The sequence below is a fragment of the Homarus americanus genome, unplaced genomic scaffold (genome assembly GCF_018991925.1).
Source record: "Homarus americanus isolate GMGI-L3 unplaced genomic scaffold, GMGI_Hamer_2.0 scaffold52512, whole genome shotgun sequence".
Taxonomy (NCBI): Eukaryota; Metazoa; Arthropoda; class Malacostraca; order Decapoda; family Nephropidae; genus Homarus; species Homarus americanus.
Window position 1 is genome coordinate 16,560,707 of NW_024735442.1, and position 20,879 is coordinate 16,581,585.

At 40.4% G+C, this 20,879-nt stretch overlaps 1 protein-coding gene across 1 annotated transcript in view; it reads left to right on the forward strand.

Moving 5' to 3' along the window:
* The window catches only part of LOC121871080 (lachesin-like), a 49,324-nt gene that overhangs the window by 17,205 nt on the left and 11,240 nt on the right, over positions 1 to 20,879 (forward strand). The window contains exons 2-5 of the mRNA XM_042373203.1: positions 3,647 to 3,769; positions 5,262 to 5,346; positions 9,744 to 9,914; positions 12,542 to 12,670. Of these exons, the coding sequence (XP_042229137.1) occupies positions 3,647 to 3,769; positions 5,262 to 5,346; positions 9,744 to 9,914; positions 12,542 to 12,670 (508 nt within the window). The remainder of the gene's footprint in view (positions 1 to 3,646; positions 3,770 to 5,261; positions 5,347 to 9,743; positions 9,915 to 12,541; positions 12,671 to 20,879) is intronic.

The following is a 20,879-nucleotide window of genomic DNA, read 5'->3' on the forward strand; positions in this document are numbered from 1 at the left end:
ATCAAGAAAGATCAATTACCCATAAAAATCTGTTTCCCATGAAATTATATTGGCCGGAAAATTGATTATTAGAAAATACCGATTATCCACAACGTATAACTATCCCAAGAAGTGAATTACCTTCAAAGATCCATTATCAGAAAATGATCGAATATCCGGAAAAGACCAACTATCCGCGAAACATCGAAAATCCGGAAAGATAAATTATCCGGAAAAAATCGAATATCAGCAAAGATCCATTATTTTCCACTGTTGTGTTCTGTATATACACTATTTTTACATTCCTAACTCGAGACAATTCCTAGAGTTAACCCATCTACCAAGTAAAGCATCATGTCTTCTTTAGGTCTTGCATTTTCATTAGATAACGAACACCTCAGCAAGAGATTTCCACCCAATGAAAATCCTGAGAGAGACTTTTGCATATGGATGTTCTGAGTCCCTATAATAACAATCAGAGGTTGACCAAGATTACAGCAGGTCGACTAAAATTACAGCAGTGTTGGCCAAGATTACAGCAAAACATGGCTCTCAACTCTGTAATCTAGACTCAGCCAACCATCCCATCCCCCGGCCAAGTCAGCCAGTCAGGCCTACATTCTCCCTCACCTCCCTACCCTCTTTCTCCTCCTTCTGTCTGGTGATGTATTTCTGATGGGGAGGAGAGAAGAAGGGAACGATAGGGAGTGGAGGAGGAGAAGAGGAAGGAAGAGATGAAAGGAGGAAGAGAAAGAAAGAGAGAGGTTGGGTAGAGAAGAATGACGAGAGGGGAAGAGGAAGGAAGGGAGAGGTTGAATAGAGAAGAGAGAGACGAAACGAGGAGATGGAAGAGGAGGAAAGGTATAAAGGTGGAGAAAGGGGGGGAGAGGGAAGGTAAGGCTAAGAAAGGAGACTAAAGGAAAGAGAAAACAAGAGAAGGAAAGGGAAAGTATGGGGGGCAGTAGGAGAGAAAGGAAGAAAAAGAGACCAACAGGGCGATAACAGGAGTGGAAGGGGAAAAGGGAAAAGGGAGCGATTGAAGAACAAGGAGAAAGAGGAGGAGGAGGAGGAAGAGAGGGATGGAGGAGAATAGAACAGGAGTAAGTAGAGATGAGGGAGAAGAAGAAAAGGGAGAGTAATAGGAAAGAAAAAAATGAGATGAATGGGAGATGAGAGAAAGAGGGATAAGTAGGGTAGTGATGGATAGAATAGAGGAGAAGAAGAGAAGACACAAGGAAAGTAAAAGCATAGGAGAGGGAGGGAGAGAGAGAGAATGTGATGAATGGATGAAGAAGGAAAAGAGATGGTAATTTTTCTTCTTCTTCTTCTTCCTCTTTTGTGTGTGTGTATAGAGGATGATGAGAGAGATGAGAAAGAGAGTAAAAGAAAGATGATAAGAAGGTAGATGAAGAAAGGAGAATAAAGGGAGAGAGAGAGAATAATGTGGAGAAAGATGGGAGATATACAAAAGGAAAAAAAACTTGGAATAAGATAAAAAATAAATAAGAGGAATAAAAAGCAGATTATGTGACAGACAGACAGACAGATATAGACAGACAGACAGACAGACAGACACAGATATAGATAGATAGATAGAGATAATGAAGGCTACATATTAACACAACACTCCTTCTACCATCTCATAAACCCATCGTGTAATCTGTGTTCAGGGACCCGTGGCTAACAGAATTATATAGCCAAGAATTTATTTTTACACCACATGTTTGAAATTAGTGATGATTTAACTTTTTTTTATATGTGAGTTTCTCTGTCTGTCTGTCTGTCTCTTACAAGGTCACCTGTTTGTTAGAATGTAAAGAGTTAGAAAGACAAAAAACAGAATAACAACAACATATACGAAGTTACGTATATATTAAAATAATTACAAATACCTCTATACTGTTATCATAGTTACGAATGGATAGTAAAGGTAAAGACACTCTAAAGATAATTGTCAAACACATCATACATGAATTCTGGATGAGAGACTAACTTGTAAACGTCATACTCACAGGAATTAATGGAAATGCAACAACAAAAATGACTTTCCCTTCATTCATGTATATTCTCTCCGTGATGGCTGGGGTTAAGAGCAAATATACACATGACTCTCCCTCCCTATACTGTTCTAATATACTGTCATATATGTGTGTGTGTATAATAATTTTGATATATATATATATATATATATATATATATATATATATATATATAATATATATATATATATATATATATATACTTGTGTGTGTGGGGGTGGGTGGGGGGGTGAGGGGTTGTGTGTGTGTGTAATAATAATAATAATAAACGGTTTATTAATAGAGTTGCAGCCGGTGGCTGAAAATATACAAACTTACATGTGATTTAGACATAATAATATACGTTCAATACATTTACAGGGCTGTACAGTACATAAATGAGGAGTTGTTTATTATTTTAACAATAGATGGGATGGTACTATTCTTATAACTATCAGTGCTGGCTCTTATGGGCTGAATTTTGTTGTAGTGGCGGACTGCGTGAAGTGGGCGGGGAACTGCAGGTGGCAGTAGGTGGCGATGACGAGGACGGTGCAGTAGTCCACTGCCAAACCTTGCTAGTGCTTGGTGGTGGAGGTCACTGGGGGATGGCATTTTCAGGGTGGAGAGAGCATTGATGTAGCTGGAGTGGTCTGCGCTGGCATTTCCAGGGTGGAGAGAGCGTTGTTGTAGCCCGAGTAGTTTGCGCCGAGCATGATTCTGCAGGCTCTCTTCTGTACCTTCTCTAGCTGACGTTGTTGGGTTGAGTTGAAAGACGACCAGGCTGGTGACGCATACGTTAATTTGGGGAGAATAAATGCATTGTAGATAGTCCTCAGCTCTGGCGTGGGTGCCCCAAGTGACCTGATTCGTCGTAGCATGTAGAGTCGGTACGAGGCTGCCTTGATTGTGTTGTTTACATGGGTCTTCCAGTCCAGTTTGTGGTCTACAGTTACCTCCAGGAGTTTGGCAGACTGCACTAACTGGAGAGGATGGGCACCCACTGTAACTGCTGGAGCTTGCACTGGAGTGGTGGCGGTATTGAAGTGCATGACTACGGTTTTGGTGTGATTGATGGTGACCTTGTTCTCCGTGATCCATGCCTGTAGCCTGTCCAGGGTCCCTTGTAGTGATAGAGTAGTCCGATGAAGTGTTGTCCACTGTCACCCCTACAGTGCAGTCATGGGGTAGTGTGTGGGGTGGTGTATGTGTGGGATGGTGTGTGTGGTGTGTGTGTGGGGGTGGTGTGTGTGGGGTGGGTGTGTGTGTGTGTGTGGGGGGTGATGTGTGTGTGGGGGTGTGTGTGGGGGGTATGTGTGTGTGGGGGTGTGTGTGTGTGGGGTGGTGTGTGGGGTGTGTGTGGGGGTGGTGTATGTGGGGGTGGTGTATGTGTGGGGTGGTGTGTGTGTGGGGGGGTATGTGGGGTGTATGTGTGGGGGTTTATGTGTGTGGGGGTGTGTGTGGGGTGGTGTGTGGGGGTTGGGCAGGTGTGGGGTGGTGTGTAGGGGTGGTGTGGGGCAGTGTGGGGGGTTGGTGTGTGTGTGTGTGTGTGTGTGTGTGTGTGTGTGTGTGTGTGTGTGTGTGTGTTATTTATGTGTATATCACGGTAAAATCACAACGTTAACTCAGGTGTATTCATTCCTTCACAGGTGGGATGGATGAGAGCGGACACGCAGACTATCCTGAGCCTACATAAGAAGGTGGTCACTCATAATACCAGGATATCCGTCACTCACAGCGAACCCAGGACTTGGAACTTACATATTAGAATGGTAAGTGTCACTCCTGATTCTCTTGTTCAGTTTATTTTGGTGAGTGTTGTGGTGGTGGTGGTGGTGAGTGTGTTGGTGTGTGGTGGTGAGTGTGTTGGTGTGTGGTGGTGAGTGTGTTGGTGTGTGGTGGTGAGTGTGTTGGTGTGTTGGTGAGTGGTGGTGAGTGTGGTAGTGTGTTGTTGGTGAGAGTTGTGGTGAGTGTTGTGGTGAGTGTTGGTGTGTTGGTGAGTGGTGGTGAGTGTGTTGTGGTGGTGAGTTTGGTGGTGTGTTGTTGTTGGCGAGTGTTGTGGTGGTGGCGAGTGTGGTGTTGAGTGTTGTGGTGGTGGTGAGTGGTGGTGTGTTGTTGGTGAGTGTTGTGGTGGTGGTGAGTGTTGTGGTGGTGAATGTGTTGTGTTGGTGAGTGTGTTGTTGTGTTGGTGAGTGTGTAGTTGTGGTGATGGGTGTGTTAGTGAGTGTGTTACCAAGTTGTATTATTGAGTGTGTTGTTGATTGTGTTGGATAGTTGCTGTATGTGTTACAATGTATGCTGCTGTGTTGTTGTGTCTTTCGTTGTGTTTCTGTGTAAGTTGTTGTATGTTATTGTGTTGCTGTGTTGCTGTGTTGTGTTGCTGTGTCTGCTGTTGTTACTATCTCTGTTGTGTTGTGTTTATTGTGTTGTTACTGTCTCTGTTGTGTTGTGTTGTGTTGCTAGTGGCGGTAAACCTATATATAACCTTATTACCTCTTAATTAATAAAATCATATGACAACACAACACTCACCATAACCCAAGTTGTATTTCATCACTTTATATAAACTTTTGGGTTGTAACATTTCCACTTAATTCACCCAAGTTATTTCTCCTCCCAGCTGACATTTAAAACCTGTCAATAACTTCCTGTCACTTGTTTTTTTTTCCCAAGTGACTGAACGTGAAAATCCGCAATCACGTTCTCGTTTGTAATTTAATATGAATACAGGTGATTTATTTCTTACCTCCCCGCCATGTAATGTTATTGAATGAGTAATATGGTAATTTAAGGTGGTAGGTTGACAGGTGTAAGGAGACTTGTGTTTTAAATATTTACAGGATTTACATAAAGGAAATGTTAATCGTATTTGCTTGTCTGTCGTAATACTCGACTGTGTTCTGGAGAGTAGAAGACACGACGTTAATGGTGTGTGTGTGTGTGTGTGTGTGTGTGTGTGTGTGTGTGTACATGAGACATTAATAGTGTGTCTGTCATTATATCATTCTCTCATCCAACATTCTATCATTCTATCATCCAACAATCTATCATGTCCTACAATTCTATCATCCAACATTCTATCATTCCATCATCCAACAATCTATCATTTCCTATCATTCTCTCATCCAACATTCTATCATGCCATCATCCAACAATCTATCATCTCCTACCATTCTATCATCCAACAATCTGTCATGTCCTACCATTCTATCCTCCAACAATCTATCATGCCTAATCATTCTATCCATCATGCTACCCCCACAGGTAAAGGAGGATGACAGAGGCTGCTACATGTGTCAGATCAACACAGCCGTTATGAAGAAGACGGTTGGGTGTGTCGATGTTCATGGTGAGTAACTTCTGTCTGTCTGTCTGTCTCTTTTTGTTTGTTTTGTCTGTCTGTCTCTTTCTGTTTGTCTTGTCTGTCTGTCTGTCTCTTTCTGTCTGTCTGTCTCTTTGTCTCTTTCTGTCTGTCTGTCTGTATGTTCATAGTGAGTAACTGGCTGTGTACTTCTGTCTATCTGTCTGTGTGTTTATGTCTCTCTATCTGTCTCTTTCTGTCTGTCTGTCTCTTTGTCTCTTTCTGTCTGTCTGTCTGTATGTTCATAGTTGGTAACTGTCTGTGTACTTTTATTTTTCTGTCTCTCTCTGTCTCTGATTGTTTGTCGATCTGTCTGTCTGTCTGTCTGTACGTTTGTCTATTAGTAGATAGCCATGTTCTTCTGTCTCTCATTGTCTCTGTCTGTCTGTCTGTCTGTCTTTTCTTTAATATGTGCCTTCTGTTTCCGTCTACCTGTCCTGTGTGACTTGTAAGGCAGTCTCTCTCTCTCTCTCTCTCTCTCTCTCTCTCTCTCTCTCTCTCTCTCTCTCTCTCTATGTCTGTATCTCAATTAAAACTTTCTGCATTGTCAGGTTAAGTACCAATCACCTCGTTTCAGGCAATTAGTTAACTTTGTATTGATTCATTATGAGAGATGTCCTCCAAACACAAGTAAAGACAATGTCCCTTTTACAATGTCCTATTTTAACTATTTACAAAAACATATAATAAAAATATAATTAAGACAATTTCAAATAAACTCTTTATTGACAAAAAGTATTAAATTAAAATATAATTACCTACATTAATCTCTCTAATAACAAAATTAATTAGAAAAAGAGTCAACTTAATTACACTCTTTAAAAAAAATAAAAAAAAATAATTGGATCTCTTAATTGAAAGATATAAAATAATAAACTAAATTAACCTTTGAAATGAAAATAAAAGTACAAGGAGTTCATATTTAATCTCTATTTGAAACAGTGAAGAAACGTAATGAAAAAGAACAAAGAATTAACTCGAATTATTTTTAATGAACAAACAAATATACAGAGAATAACAGACCATTTTTCTGAAGGATAAAAGAGTGTAGAGACCCACGGAAGAGTGTAGTGACCCGCGGAAGAGTGTAGGGACCCACGGAAGAGTGTGGAGACCCGCGGAAGAGTGTAGAGACCCACGGAAGAGTGTAGGGACCCACGGAAAGAGTGTAGTGACCCACGGAAGAGTGTAGTGACCCACGGAAGAGTGTGGAGACCCGCGGAAGAGTGTAGGGACCCACGGAAGAGTGTAGGGACCCACGGAAGAGTGTATGGGAAAGCCGTAGAGTGGAGGAACGCAGGAAGAGAAAGTGTGTTTTCCTTTGTCCCTTTCTAGGGATGGCTGGGGACAACAAAGGATTTTCGCCTAACAGATGAAATCAATCGCTATTTCTTCGGTTAATTGTGCTCGCTACTACTGGACGCACGGGAGGACGGCCAGGACGCACGGCAGGAAGGCCAGGACGCACGGGAGGACGGCCAGGAAGCACAGAGATAAAGCGTGCATCCTTTCCCTCGATGACGGAGAACAAATATAAAGGACATTTTTTTTTTTACCTCACAGATGAAGTTTTCCTCTGAGTGAGTCGAGCCAGCAAGAGCGAAGTCTGTAAACCAGTTGTGTCACGAACAAAACAACGATAAACTAATTAATGATTCCTCGCAGCGACAAGTAAACAAACAGGTAATAAGTATAAGGTATAATGCTCAGTCTACAGAAAGATAAGTGGGAGACAGAAGGATGATGCCAGTAAACATCATGGGACTGGTCATTAGGAGAGGTGATGTGACGGTACAACAGCCCTCAGGTGGCACTTTACCTCCTAGACATGAATGAAAATGCATCTAAAAAAAATTTCCCCTAACCTAATCTAACTTAAATCCAGGTTAAACGATTAAGTTATTGTAGGCTGAATTAGGTTAGGTTGGCTGTTGATTGATCATGTCGTGCTGGCTCGGGTTACTTAGTGCAAACACACACGCATACACGCACACTCACGCACGCACTACACGTACACCGAGGAAATATATCCCCAAGGAGATAAAATAAACCGGTAAGAGCAGGGAGGCCGTAACGTGGATGTGGTGGTGCTGCAGCTGGTGTCCCGTTGTGTATGAAGGACGCTTGCCGCTGGCTGTACCTCCGTTGGAACACGTATCGATTCAAATCCAATAATTCCTCGCCCTCCCCATCTCCCCCCCCCCCTCGTTCTTTGTGCGCTACACGGCTTTGAGAAGTCACATACCGAGATAATCTACGACGTAAAAAAAAAAAAATCCAAGGGAATTCTTTTACGAGCGATACGGCGTTATAAATGCAGTCATCGATACTCGGAGATAATTGTGGCCATTATATCTTTTAAACAAACGGCAGTAGAGATGTGTGGTGATATTTCTGACAACCCAATTAAGAAAGTCTTTAAAACATATAACTCCCAACACCCATACACGAGATTAATACTGACACCCTTGTTGTTAGTGAAAAATCTTTAAATGGCAACACAACACTGTATTCCTAACAGTCATGTGTGCACGAGTATCTGAAGCCTTAAAATATACCAGATATCGTTTTAAATATTTTTGGAGCCTCAAAAAGAAAGTAAAAAAAAATAATAATAACTTTTTTTTTGTTATCGGGAGATGTAGAAGGATGATATTGCCTGGTGTTACTGGGATATTGTTGGCTTTCCCCCTCCCCTCACACACACACCCGCGACTATGCCTGTCCACGTAAGCATACTGATCCACCTCTTGAAATACTTTGCAAATTAACACATGTAAATAATAATGTGCTAATGTTAGAACACTTAATATCTCTTTAAGACTGTAAGAAGCTCTGTGTGTGTGTGTGTGTGTGTGTGTGTGTGTGTGTGTGTGTGTGTGTGTGTGTGGACAAGAAACATACTACAAACACACTTAACGAGAGGCACCTGACGACATCACACCGGGGTGACAGCATCATACAACACAAGACCACAGTTCATGGTGGTTCTTTACACAGCGAATCTCACAAGTCATTAAACAAAGACAATTACTAACATTCTAAAGACAACTGTTGGGGGAAGAATGTTTTACAAGGCTTGCTGGGTCTCTTGCACCTAACCTAACCATTAAATATAAAAGTAATCAATCTTCCTAAACTACTCATAAAACCTGGGGAGCAAATATTTAGGGAATAAATGGCAGATGTATCACTTCAAGGCTTCAAGACTAGAGGTGCTGTAACAATGTAAAAGGAGTTAAGGTGAAGAACAGAATAAGGAGAGCCTAGAATGAATCCTATGAGACAAGAAAATACTCAGAAAACCCCATCAACTACTTGGCGTCAGGGTATGTAAGGGGGAAGTTATCACCCGGCGGAATAATAATAATAATAATAATAATAATAATAATAATAATAATAATAATAATAATAATAATAATAATAATAATAATATTTCACTGTATATAAATAATCAAGACATTATTTTCCAGAATATTATATGAATACGGAAAACATTATGATCATTATTAAGAAGCTAAAAAGAAAATCAACTGTTTGAAATACCTGATACCCAAAAAAATATATGAGTTACATTTAATATGAATATACTTCTTTTATCTTGACCGACAAAAAAGTATTATATATTTCGACTGTAAAGTTAATGTCCGGATGACTGTAACTTCGCTGTATGGGAATATTTTACGAAGAATTATTGTCAATTTACCTTCATGAGTGACGACGTCCAGTATTGTGTTTCCGGTCAGTCGAGAAATCACCCCATCATCATCATTCATCTTCTCTTTCATAGATTTTTCAGAAGTCTTGTATCTTTCACTTATGATCATCTGAAATTAGTTCAATATATAAGCAACATTGAAATAAATACAGATGTCAGGTTTTTGTATTTGAACTTACACAATTTCATCTTCTTTTTACACACACTTACACACATATTCTTTTCTTTCACATTTAGGATTTCATTCAACATACCACAGTAACTCATAACTTTTAATAGAACAAGATTATCTATGCTATATATTTTAGTTCTAACACATCCTCATAGTTACCGTACACACACACACACACACACACACACCCTTCAATCTTTACCAATCAAACTTAACATTTTATTCAATACACGACAATAAAATTCAACCTCTTTTTAATAAAACTCAAATATTTCTTCCCATCTTCCAAAAAAATTCCACAATATCATCAAATACTTTTTCTCGTCTTTTTTCTTTCTTTTGTCCAGTTTTACAAAGAAATATATCACATCTAACACAACCTCAGTTTACATTTACATATTACACTCGTTTCCCCTATGTTTCCCCTACAATAAAACACTCACTGTGTGTGTATATCAAGACCTGCCCCTCACACGCGGCATCAATATGTTGCAGTCCCTCCTAACATCATCGACGAGCAGACTTCTGGTGACATCACGGTGCCTGACGGAGAGAGCGTGTCCTTGGTGTGTACGGCCAATGGTTACCCAGCTCCTAAGATCCTGTGGCGGCGGGAAGACGGCGAGAAGATCACACTCAGGACTGGAAGAAGAGACAGGATGAAAGGTTAGTTCTGATTTACTTAATAACGGGAAGACATGGTTAAAGGTTAATTCCTGTTTAACGGGAATAGGACATGATAGAAGGCTCGGTCATGTTAAATAAACAGGTTAGACAGAAGTTCCTAATATGTTAATGCGAAGAAAACAATGGGATTTATTTAATAACATAAAAATACAAATAATACTTAAATCTTCCCATGAAAAAGGACAAAAACTTAATGATGTTAAAACCTATTGGTATTTTGACTTAGAGAATACTGAAGAAAACTAATGGTGAGATATATTCGTTTTTTAGACTTCGCTTTATAGGTCAAGGGGTCATTCCCATCATTTTGTCTGTCTGTATGTTTGTCTACTTATACGACACGATATTAAAAAAAAGACCGGTTTGATTAGAAGCTAGTAAATAAGTAATAGAACCCGGCAGATATGCAATAGAACTTGGTAGATTGTTAGGTTAGGTTGGGAAGTCAAATATCAACGTCACAGAGTTTAACCTGAATAAAACTGACCTTTGACACAATATTTAGAAGAAAAAAAATAACATAGGCCTGAACAAACTGTTATAAAAGGAGGAGAAATAACAATATGTCTAGTTATTGGAACACAAGCAGGTCAGGGTCAGGGAACATGTTGAGCACGGATTGAGGGGAGGGAGGAGGGGGAGTATAGGTCACAGGTCGTTGTATTCGAGGATGACACGTGTTGACCTCTTGTTCCCTCCAGGATGACCATGGGGGGGATACCTCACTTGGGGACGTCGTTTCGGGTCAGGTTGGGTAAGGTCAGGTTCAGTTCGGGTAAGGTCAGGTTCAGGTTGGGTCAGGTCAGGTTCGGGTCAGGTCGGGTAAGGTCAGGTTCAGGTTTGGGTCAGGTCGGGTAAGGTCAGGTTTAGGTCGGGTCGTGTCGGTTTGGGGTAAATGTGATGAGGTTAAGTTTGGTCTTTTTAAGTTAGGTTAGGTTAGGTTAGGTTACAAGTTATGAACAGTTCATTGACACGCACAAATGTCCCCCAAGATATAATTACTCTTTTATTCACCAACATTTAATATATAATACGCTGAAAGCGTTATAAACAATTGGGGGCGTTGAACTTAATCTTCCTTTCAATATTCTCTAATTGTTTCACCTTTTATAACTAAAGTTTATAGCCTGATTTATGTCAACCAGCCTATACTGACTTGACTGGTACGTGGTGGATAAATGTTTTTCTTGTGTGACGTCTTCGGAGAGTCAAATGAATCGTTCTTGAATACCATTGTTACTTTACACTCAAAATCCTGAACCATGTAACGTACACCACTACTGTTATCACACGCTAGGTCACACCATCTGTATCACACGCTAGGTCACACCATCTGTATCACACGCTAGGTCACACCATCTGTATCACACGCTAGGTCACACCATCTGTATCACACGCTAGGTCACACCATCTGTATCACACGCTAGGTCACACCATCTGTATCACACGCTAGGTCACACCATCGTATCTGTCACACCATCTGCATCACACGCTAGGTCACACCATCTGCATCACACGCCAGGGTATCACACACATCATCTGTATCACACGCTAGGTCACACCATCTGTATCACACGCTAGGTCACACCATCTGTATCACACGCTAGGTCACACCATCTGTATCACACGCTAGGTCACACCATCTGTATCACACGCTAGGTCACACCATCTGTATCACACGCTAGGTCACACCATCTGTATCACACGCTAGGTCACACCACCAATACCACACACTAACAAACACAGCTTAATGTTAACAGAAGAAAAGTTACGAGAAAAAAACAGGAATCACACACAACACTACAACTTATGACCAGACCATCACTAGAAGCATCAAGAATATTAGTTAATTTTAGTTATGAGATACAGAGGTTGAGAGAAGTTGATAATCTGTTCCTATCACGAAATAAACTCCCTGGTTATCGAGGGTTATAAAAGGGAGAGAGATATTTCTTTACGTCGGACGCTGTTGAGGGGTGGGAGTCACACTGAGTCAGGTGGATTAAATCTTTGCTTATTGCCTCAACTCTCTGGTAATATTCTTGGCTCGTTTAAATATTATTTGTTTTGTTTATAAAATTTAATTACCAATCTTACTCGATAATTTTAACTATGAAGAAGCTTTGTTAAATAATCGACAATTTTAATTATAGAGTTAGAGCCTATGTAAATTTCCATGTGGTATGGGTGAGGCCAACAGAGTCATATTGGGTAAAGGTGAACAACACAGCGAGGGGAGAGCAACAACTTTTGGTCGCTGTTCAATGTTCATCGACCATTGTTCAAACGTATTATAATAACTGTGCTGTTTTTTCATAGTTTGTGAGTTCATCATGAGGGGAAGAGAAACAATATACACCTTGTTTGTGTCGTGTAAAATCAAACTAAGTGACAAGAGGATTTAATATTTAACTCGCTTTTTACGTTTGATAGGAGGGAAATGATCGTGTTTTTGTTGGATTAGAAAACTTTAGAAAAATCTCGTGCTGTGTAATGTGAGCGTTTACAGGCTTACAACAGACACATGTTAGTTACTTAATACAAGTTTTTGTGTAAGTGAAACAGAAAATACACAATGCCTAATGCCATCGGTTTTGTGCTTCTAGTAGACGAAGTGGAGGGACCGTACCTGAACCTGACGCGTGTACGACGGAAGCAGATGGGGGCGTACGTGTGCATCGCCAAGAACGAGGTTCCTCCTGCCGTCATGAAACGCATCATCGTCAACGTAGCTTGTGAGTAATGTCCCCGTGTGTGTTGATCGTGACTATCTTCAACCTTCCGCTCTTTTTATTTATCTCTGTTTGTCTGTCATCGTTCTCTTTGTCTCCCTCTTCTTTTTCTTCTTATTCTTCTCTATATATGTCCTTCAGGTTGCCTCGAGCCTCAATGTTACAGTTCCACAAACACTCAACACCTTCAGACACATCAGAGGCGGGATGAGGTGGCGGGAGGTATACAGAACAGTGTATAAAAGTCACCTTCACGGTTCTTAATACCTACTTCCATTCCCTTCATCTGGAACATAAGGAACGACACCTCCCTGCACCACCTCTCCAGCAGCCCAATCTCTGACACAAAGAATTCGGGCCAATAAAGAAGGAATAAAGCGAGACGAGAGCTGCAGTCAGGGGGACCAGAGGCCGCCCGCCATCCACCCTCGACAAGGAAACTGTGACATAACCTCTGACCTCCATTTACAGACAGATTTGCCAGCGAGATTTCATTCCAGTATTTGAAGGGAAAGCCATGGCCCGGCCCAGTCGTCCCAGTAGCTCGCCATTTTCACACCAGAAGTCAATATTTTCCTTCCCCCGAAAGACTCCAGGTTTACCGGAGTAATCTTGTGCTGCACTGAGTCTGCCGTGACCCCCACACCTGTTCTTACCGTGTCTTGGTTTACTCTATAGAGACCGGGGATTTTTGCCTAGTTTATAATATAGTTTAGTTTATGTATGTGTGTATGTGTATGTATGTATGTGTGTATGTGTATGTATGTATGTGTGTATGCGTATGCCTGTATGTATGTTGTTACGAGCTTTTGTTCCCGAGCTGGACACCTTACCAGGAACCGAGCGGTAACCGACCCCCACAGACTCGAACGTTCTGTTTACTTACATTTCACCTCATGTTTAGCGTATTGATCCTGCACTATTCAGTCTTACTCAGGTATTCTACATCACCAACAACCAGCATTAATCAAACATTAACAATCGTCACACTCTTACAACAGTTACGTAAATATAAAACAATACTCTAACAATCACCCTAATCCTACCGCATATAAATGTACATAAATATTATAAACTTACACTACATTCTAAGCCAGAGTAACACAATTTGCTATCAACCACAACCGGCTCCACCGACCACCAGCTGCACACCCTGGTCCGTCCTGGAACACTCTGCCCTCCTCCCTGGTGCACCGCTTCATTACAACTCCGTTCGAGATCTGAACAACACAGACACGGAGCTCTAGAGAGCCTAACCATGAGCCCAAGCTATAGGCCATCCAATGTATCCATGATCCATAACTCGAGGTCCGGAACATCGAGTAACAGGGGTGGAGCGGTGATCGTGCAGCAGCCACACCCGATGGTCAGGTACCAGTCGGGTCTTCAAACATATTCTAAATCAAGCTTCGTAATAATGTATGTCTGGGAGAGGCACGTAGGGGAATGAGAGAGGCACGTAGGGGAATGAGAGAGGCACGTAGGGGAATGAGAGAGGAGGGTAGGGCATTAAAATTACACAGGGAACGGAGGAAGGCATGAGGGTACTACTATCAATGGAGGAGGAGGAGGGGGGTGTACCTCTGTTGCTAGTCTGTAATAGGAGAAATTCACATCCTTTAAAATATTACGTTTATCTTTGTTAACATCAATAGCCACAGGAAGCTCATGTTTACATACGTCTACCTATACTCACTGACAAGTAGGTAACACACACATACATACACACACACATAAAAAAAGGTTATTACTAGAGAGAAAAAAAAAAGGCCACTAAGATACCTGTATAAAGTGTAATGTACCTCACGCTAGACCAAGAAACACCAAAATAAACAGAAAGGTGTAAATGGACTCAGTAAAAGGCGTTATTCTGTTACTCTGTTTGTGTAACTATATTTTCTATTTCACTTTCTATATATTTCTGCCTGCGTGACGTCGTTCCTGTACAGAACAATAAACCTATTTCCTCGATTACACAAAAAAAAAAAATAGTCCGTTACAATTTTTTGATCTGTAACTTAATTTCAGAATCTATCGTCAAAAATAGTTTAAAATTGGTTATATGCAAAGTAATATAATCTAGAAACGATCATTATCTTAGTTATGTCTTGTTACATACTGGAAGTTTTAGAACAAAATAGAGAAATGCTTTTATATTTTGTGTTCAGAGGCGGAAAGTATCTGGATTTGAATCATTATCCAAAATTAATTTCCTTCACTAATCATTAAACAAATTATGAATAAATTATGGTAATTATCCAAATGTTATTCTAATATCAGGCAGTTTTATCTTTTTTAAATGAAATAATTAAAATATTTTCTATATTCTACACTAGACTATACATACCTTAACTGCCCTGATAGTTTCTATGTCATAAATAAGCACATAATCTTGGAAGTGTTTATGTCTGTCTGTCTGTCTGTCTGTCTGTGTCTGTCTGTCTGTCTGTCTGTCCATTCATAAGGTTAAACCAAATGTCTACAGAATTCATTTTTTTGTCTCCATATTTAAACAAATTCTTCATCGGAGTTAAATATCTTCGGTGATGTTGATTTGTAAATAATATGATTCAATAATTGGTTAGTCGTTTGTGACGTCTTCAAAAGAGGATGTTTTAATGTTTTAATGTTTTGTTGTGTTAGTTTTGTGGGTGTTGTATTGATGGTGTTCCTGTGGGTGTTGTGTTGATGTTGTTGTAGTATTATCTTGATGTTGTGTTGTTAAATGAGTTATACCATCATTCTTAGGGGGGGGGGGTTTACACCATCGTATTTAGACTATAAATCATCGTAATCAAAGGCTTAACAACACTTCATCAAATAACCACATCTACCCCATAACTGACATAAACAACCAGGTAATAAGGATCGTTAGTTTGCCCTAGAATACCCCCTAGTTGACCCAGCTGAGAAGTGACATGTTAAGTGCTATCGTGTTGGTTGTCTTTGTCTTACCTCTCTCTATAGCTGCGCCAATAAGGATGACATACAAGAGCTTTAAGCGGTATTAATGACCCTTGTGAAGTTGTATGTATTCTTGTGGAGTGGTATATCTTGGGGTGGTGGTGGTGGGGGGTGGGCTGGAGGGGAGGGTGGGGTAGGGTTGGGTGGGGGGGTTGGGTGGGGGGAGGGTTGGGTGGGCTGGGGGATGGATACACAACGCTATGCATCAGTTTTCTTATTATATTAGAAGGTTTATGTGTGTGTGAGCTTGAGTGATGGTGCCATATATATTCACCATGAAAGAGATACCGAGAACAACACCCTCACACAGGCAGGACTCACTGACCCACGTAGAAGGATCTAGGCACGGATAATAACCTAACCTAACCCAATAGTTTCTTAAAAATTCCGTGTGTTATTATGAGGAAGGTAATAAGAGGCAGTCGGGAAGGTATAATTTAATGAATTAGATAGAAATATATAATTTAAATATATAATAAATAATAAATCGCGGGTACACTTATATAAATATATTTATTGTACGTATGAGTGAGGAAGAGGTGTGTGTGTGTGTGTGTGTGTGTGTGTGTGTGTGTGTGTGTGTGTGTGTGTAAAATGTGATCTGTAACTCTATTTTAATTTCCTTTTGTAAAGTTTACTAAAATTCTTCATCCCAATTATCGAAATAAGTCGAAAAAAAGACGTTCATATCTACAAACTTTTTAACACTATTGAAACACTAAATTAAACGCTTGTGTTAAATTTTACATGGTGATCGTAATGAGAAAGACAAAGTTAATCCACACGTTACTTATTTAACTACAACGAGTCTTTGAGAATACTTAACTATGACCAAGGGGGAGGGGGAGGGGGGCACTAAGACTGACGGCCACTTCGGTAATCAGGTAAAAGTTAGCAGGTCAGGTAAAAGCCAGCAGGTCAGGTAAAAGCCAGCAGGTCAGGTAAAAGTTAGCAGGTCAGGTAAAAGCCAGCAGGTCAGGTAAAAGCCAGCAGGTCAGGTAAAAGCCAGCAGGTCAGGTAAAAGCACAGCAGGTCAGGTAAATCTTGAGTGTCACCATCTTCATGTAAAACAAACTGTATGTCACTTTCTTCAGTAACAGGACAGTGACAGTCATGACAGTCCACTAGGTGTTAATGGAGTAGAGGCAATTTCATGATTACTTCCTCACCAGGTGGACACTATCTGCCTCAGTCCTTAGAAAGTGGCTGACGTAACAAGAGGTTTTTGGCGACTCTTCAAGTGAGAATCTTTACCCCGTCTCCATTTTGAATTCTAAAGATAGATTTAATCCCAAAAATATATATTTATTTTAATTTCTGGTAGTTGTTGTCTAGTGAATAAACTAAATACTTAAAGATCTTAGTTGTTAAAGCCTTAGAAATCCTTTATAAAAACGACAGAACAAATCCAATATCATGTTTGTGTGAGTGTTACCTGTTAAATAATTCTTAGTGATTTTTTCTCTTATAACAAAGGATAAGAGATAGCACTAAGTTATGGTAGATACCGTCTGTGTGGCTGATGTGTCGTGTATTACTATTTTGATTATTAGCTTTCAGAGAGGTGAGGCAGCTAGGGACATTCTTAAACGGTGTTTAGTTGTGTTAGTTGAGGTGAATAATATATCTTTCGACATGTGTAAGTTCATCTGTCCGGTCTCATACTCCAATCCTTTTTACTGACAAAAATAATATTAAGTTTGTTGTACCATGTATAAGAAAGGGATTAAATCCGTCTTTTATAAACCGAAAAAAAAAAAATACACTTGTAATCGGTCATGTCAGTGTGACTACCACCATTCCCGGCGACACTCAGCATCAAACATTCTCAGAACTGTGAAATGAAAGCTGTAAATAATTAAATAAACGACATAATTCGATATTTACTGAATTCCATTAGAAAATCCCCACCAAAGGGATATTATTTTTGAAGTACTAAATCCCTTTGCCCACCCAACGGCTCATGATCCCGGCACATTGATTTTTTTTATTATGATAAAAGATAAACGTCAAACTCTAAAATACTCGGCAGCAATTATTACGCATCGCATCAATAGTTAATTTGTAGGGTCAGGCAGCGTGGAGGCCGCCATGTTTACTGATAATTAACAGTTTTATCCAGTGTTTACATCGTGTTAAGCAGTGCTTCACTGACTTTCATTACTGGCCCTCACCACCCGGCCCTGTGGCGCCATCACAGTGGCGGTTTATTGCAGCTCCTCTTAATGGTGCAGTGTGTCGTGCCTCCCTCACGCTGCCGGTCAAGATGATCAGGTGTTACCGCCTCTCTTACGGAGGTTCAGTTAGTGTTAGTAAAGAGGTTCAGGTTCCATTATTATTAAAGTTCAATTCAGATTAGTACTAAACTTAGGTAGTTAATAGTAAGGTTAATAGTAAGCAATATGTATACACAAATAGACACCGAAATAGCTAAACTGGTTGATGGACACATACACACTGATAAATAAATATGCAAGTAAAGACTGAAGCAAATAAAATTAATGGAACAGTCTGATGTCATTATTATTATTATATGACTGGTGCTTAGAGGACTTAAACCTGACTTAACACATTATAGGATTTCTTTTTCCTTCTCGTTCCTCTTTTTCTTATTTTCTACATTTTACTGTAGTCTCTTAAGTCATTCAAACGTTCCCTTTCCCCAGTTATTCCTTCATCCACACCTCTCTCTCTCTCTCTCTCTCTCTCTCTCTCTCTCTCTCTCTCTCTTCTTTATTCCCTCTATTTCTTCTCCTCCATTATTACTTTGACGGAGACATAGATGTTAAGGGTTATTTATATATATATATATATTTATGGAACTTTAATCAATATTACTCCACTTGATTGAGTAATATTTTAGTGGAATATTTAGTTATCTAGTGTATAAATATAGTGGTAGGTAAATATACGTAATACGCACACATACATTATATCCATGGGTATTCATACTTTCTCTTCCTCTCTCTTTCCCTTACTCTCCCTTCTCTATCTCACTTTATCTACCATCGCAGAATAAGTACAGAAAAGTGTTGGCAAAGAAAACCCTAATAATTATAACCTTGTCGTTGTTGTTGTTGAAGTTGTTGTTGGTGTTGAAGTTGTTGTTGTTGTTGTTGTTGTTGTTGTTGTTGCTGTTGTTGTTGTTGTTGTAGTTTCGTTAAAGAATAGAATCAAAGAAAACTTACAAAACTACACACTAATTAGTCTTCTGTTGGTCTTCTGCAAATTACATAGTTTTTTGGTCAAATTTCTTACCGACAGACTTTTATTACAAAACTTAACGTCAATGAACCCGGCGAACAAGCGGGGTTAAGAAATAATCAAGGTTCCCTAAACTATTTACAGGCAGACTAAGACCCATTACAAAGATGATGTACCGTAATGTACCGCGTTACTGATACTGTACCACACATGTGTACATTACTGAGACCATAAATCACAGCATATTGATCAGTAAGGTAGAAAGGGTTGTATAATTTTATGCGGGTATAACCTGGAGTCTAGCCTAACATCACCTGGAAATAACATTTGTTTCTTCAGCTGATAAAAATCTAGAAAGGATTTCCTCTCCGCACCTCCCCAAAGGATATCCTAAAACCCCTTTATTACGACGCCAGGTTCTGCTTCCACTCGGGGCAAGTTTAGCCTCTCATAGAAGGTGCAATAAAAAACGTTAGAAGTGCTAGAACGACTAATAGAGTTTGAGAGTGCGGCGCCAACCCATCACTTGGCGGAAAACACAATACGTTCCGCTTTTTCTTCCCTGATTTTATCGTTTCTCCATTGGCTCTAACGTTGAAAGGGAAAATTATGTCGACTTTTAATGGCAGTCGAGGAAATACAAAGTTTTCATGAACCAACAAAAGCGGTGAACAATGCAAACAAAATGTTCACCTCTGAGACTGTGACCCGCTGCCTTAAGTTTTCAGATTGGTTTTTCAAGTTTTATAAAATGGCCTCAGGAGCAGGTAAAAAGCTTTAGGTCGTGTTAATATTAAATCACCTCCTCATAAGAGTTTGGAAAGTTTTGCCAGTCGACCTTTACACAAAGATAAACACTGATAACAATGTAGAAATCAATGTGTTTTTTTAACGAGTTTTGGTCGAGGAACCTGGCAATACTCAAACCCTGGCTGGTGTTTAGGACGGTACATACTGAGAAACGATCGAAGAGGTGTGGAGAGGTAAGTGAGAGGGAGGGGCTGGGGGCGCGGCTGAGTTAGAAAGATGTATAAGCGGGTCTGGAAAATATTTCACCCCGGCGCACCAACTAGAGACCGTGGTTTCCGACCCCAAAACACCTGGAAATAACCTTTTTATAAGACGGAGGAAACTGAGCCAACCAAACGGCATCACCCTGACCAGAAGATAAGATTCAACTACATAATCCTTTACGTGTTTTATTAGACAGTTACTTAGGTTTAGTGTTGTAATTGTGGTTATGTATTCTTGAACGTCTATTTTACCTTACTATACTGATCACTTGACCCTACCGTACCCCCTCCCCCCACTCCCGCGCCACCTGGGAGCCCGTTCAAGCCAGGAGTATATGAGTACATGTACCCACCACTCGTTTCAACCGTACCCAGTCCACCACACCACCTTGAATAGCTCCCTCACAGGACTCCACGTCAATGGTTTTGCATCACAAGTTTGCCTATGCTCAAGATGTCGACGTCCTGTACCTTCAAGAAACGCGGTACACTGCTGGTCGAGTCCCTTCACACCTGTTCTCCCTGCCGATGGCCCACAAACAGGACATGCACGAGGACTACATAATATCTACGTAATGAAGAACGTTCCTTACCAACCTCTCGACTTCTACTCAATGCTGTAACTATCGACGCACACTATGCAAAGTGGTGCCCAATAAACTAGCCTCCTCGCTGAGCAAATCTAAAAATCTGTGTGGGTGTATGAAGGAGTATGTGTGGGTGTGTGTGGGTGTATGCGGGTGTATGTGCGGGTGTGTGTGGGTGGTGTACGAGTATAGGATCAGACCTTCCCTCTCTCACACACTGATGGTTCCTGATGTAGAAGGTCATCAGGCTAATCGATTGGCTGATAAGGGGTACTCATTTCAATTAACACCAACTACTCCTTTGTACCTCTCTCTCGTCTTACAGAACCTCAATACTTACTCAAATTCATTTCTACCTGAACCAACAATCAAGGAATCTACGTCTTGAGAAAGGAAGACACCACGACTAATAAATTTAACAATGACATTTCCATGATCTTTCTC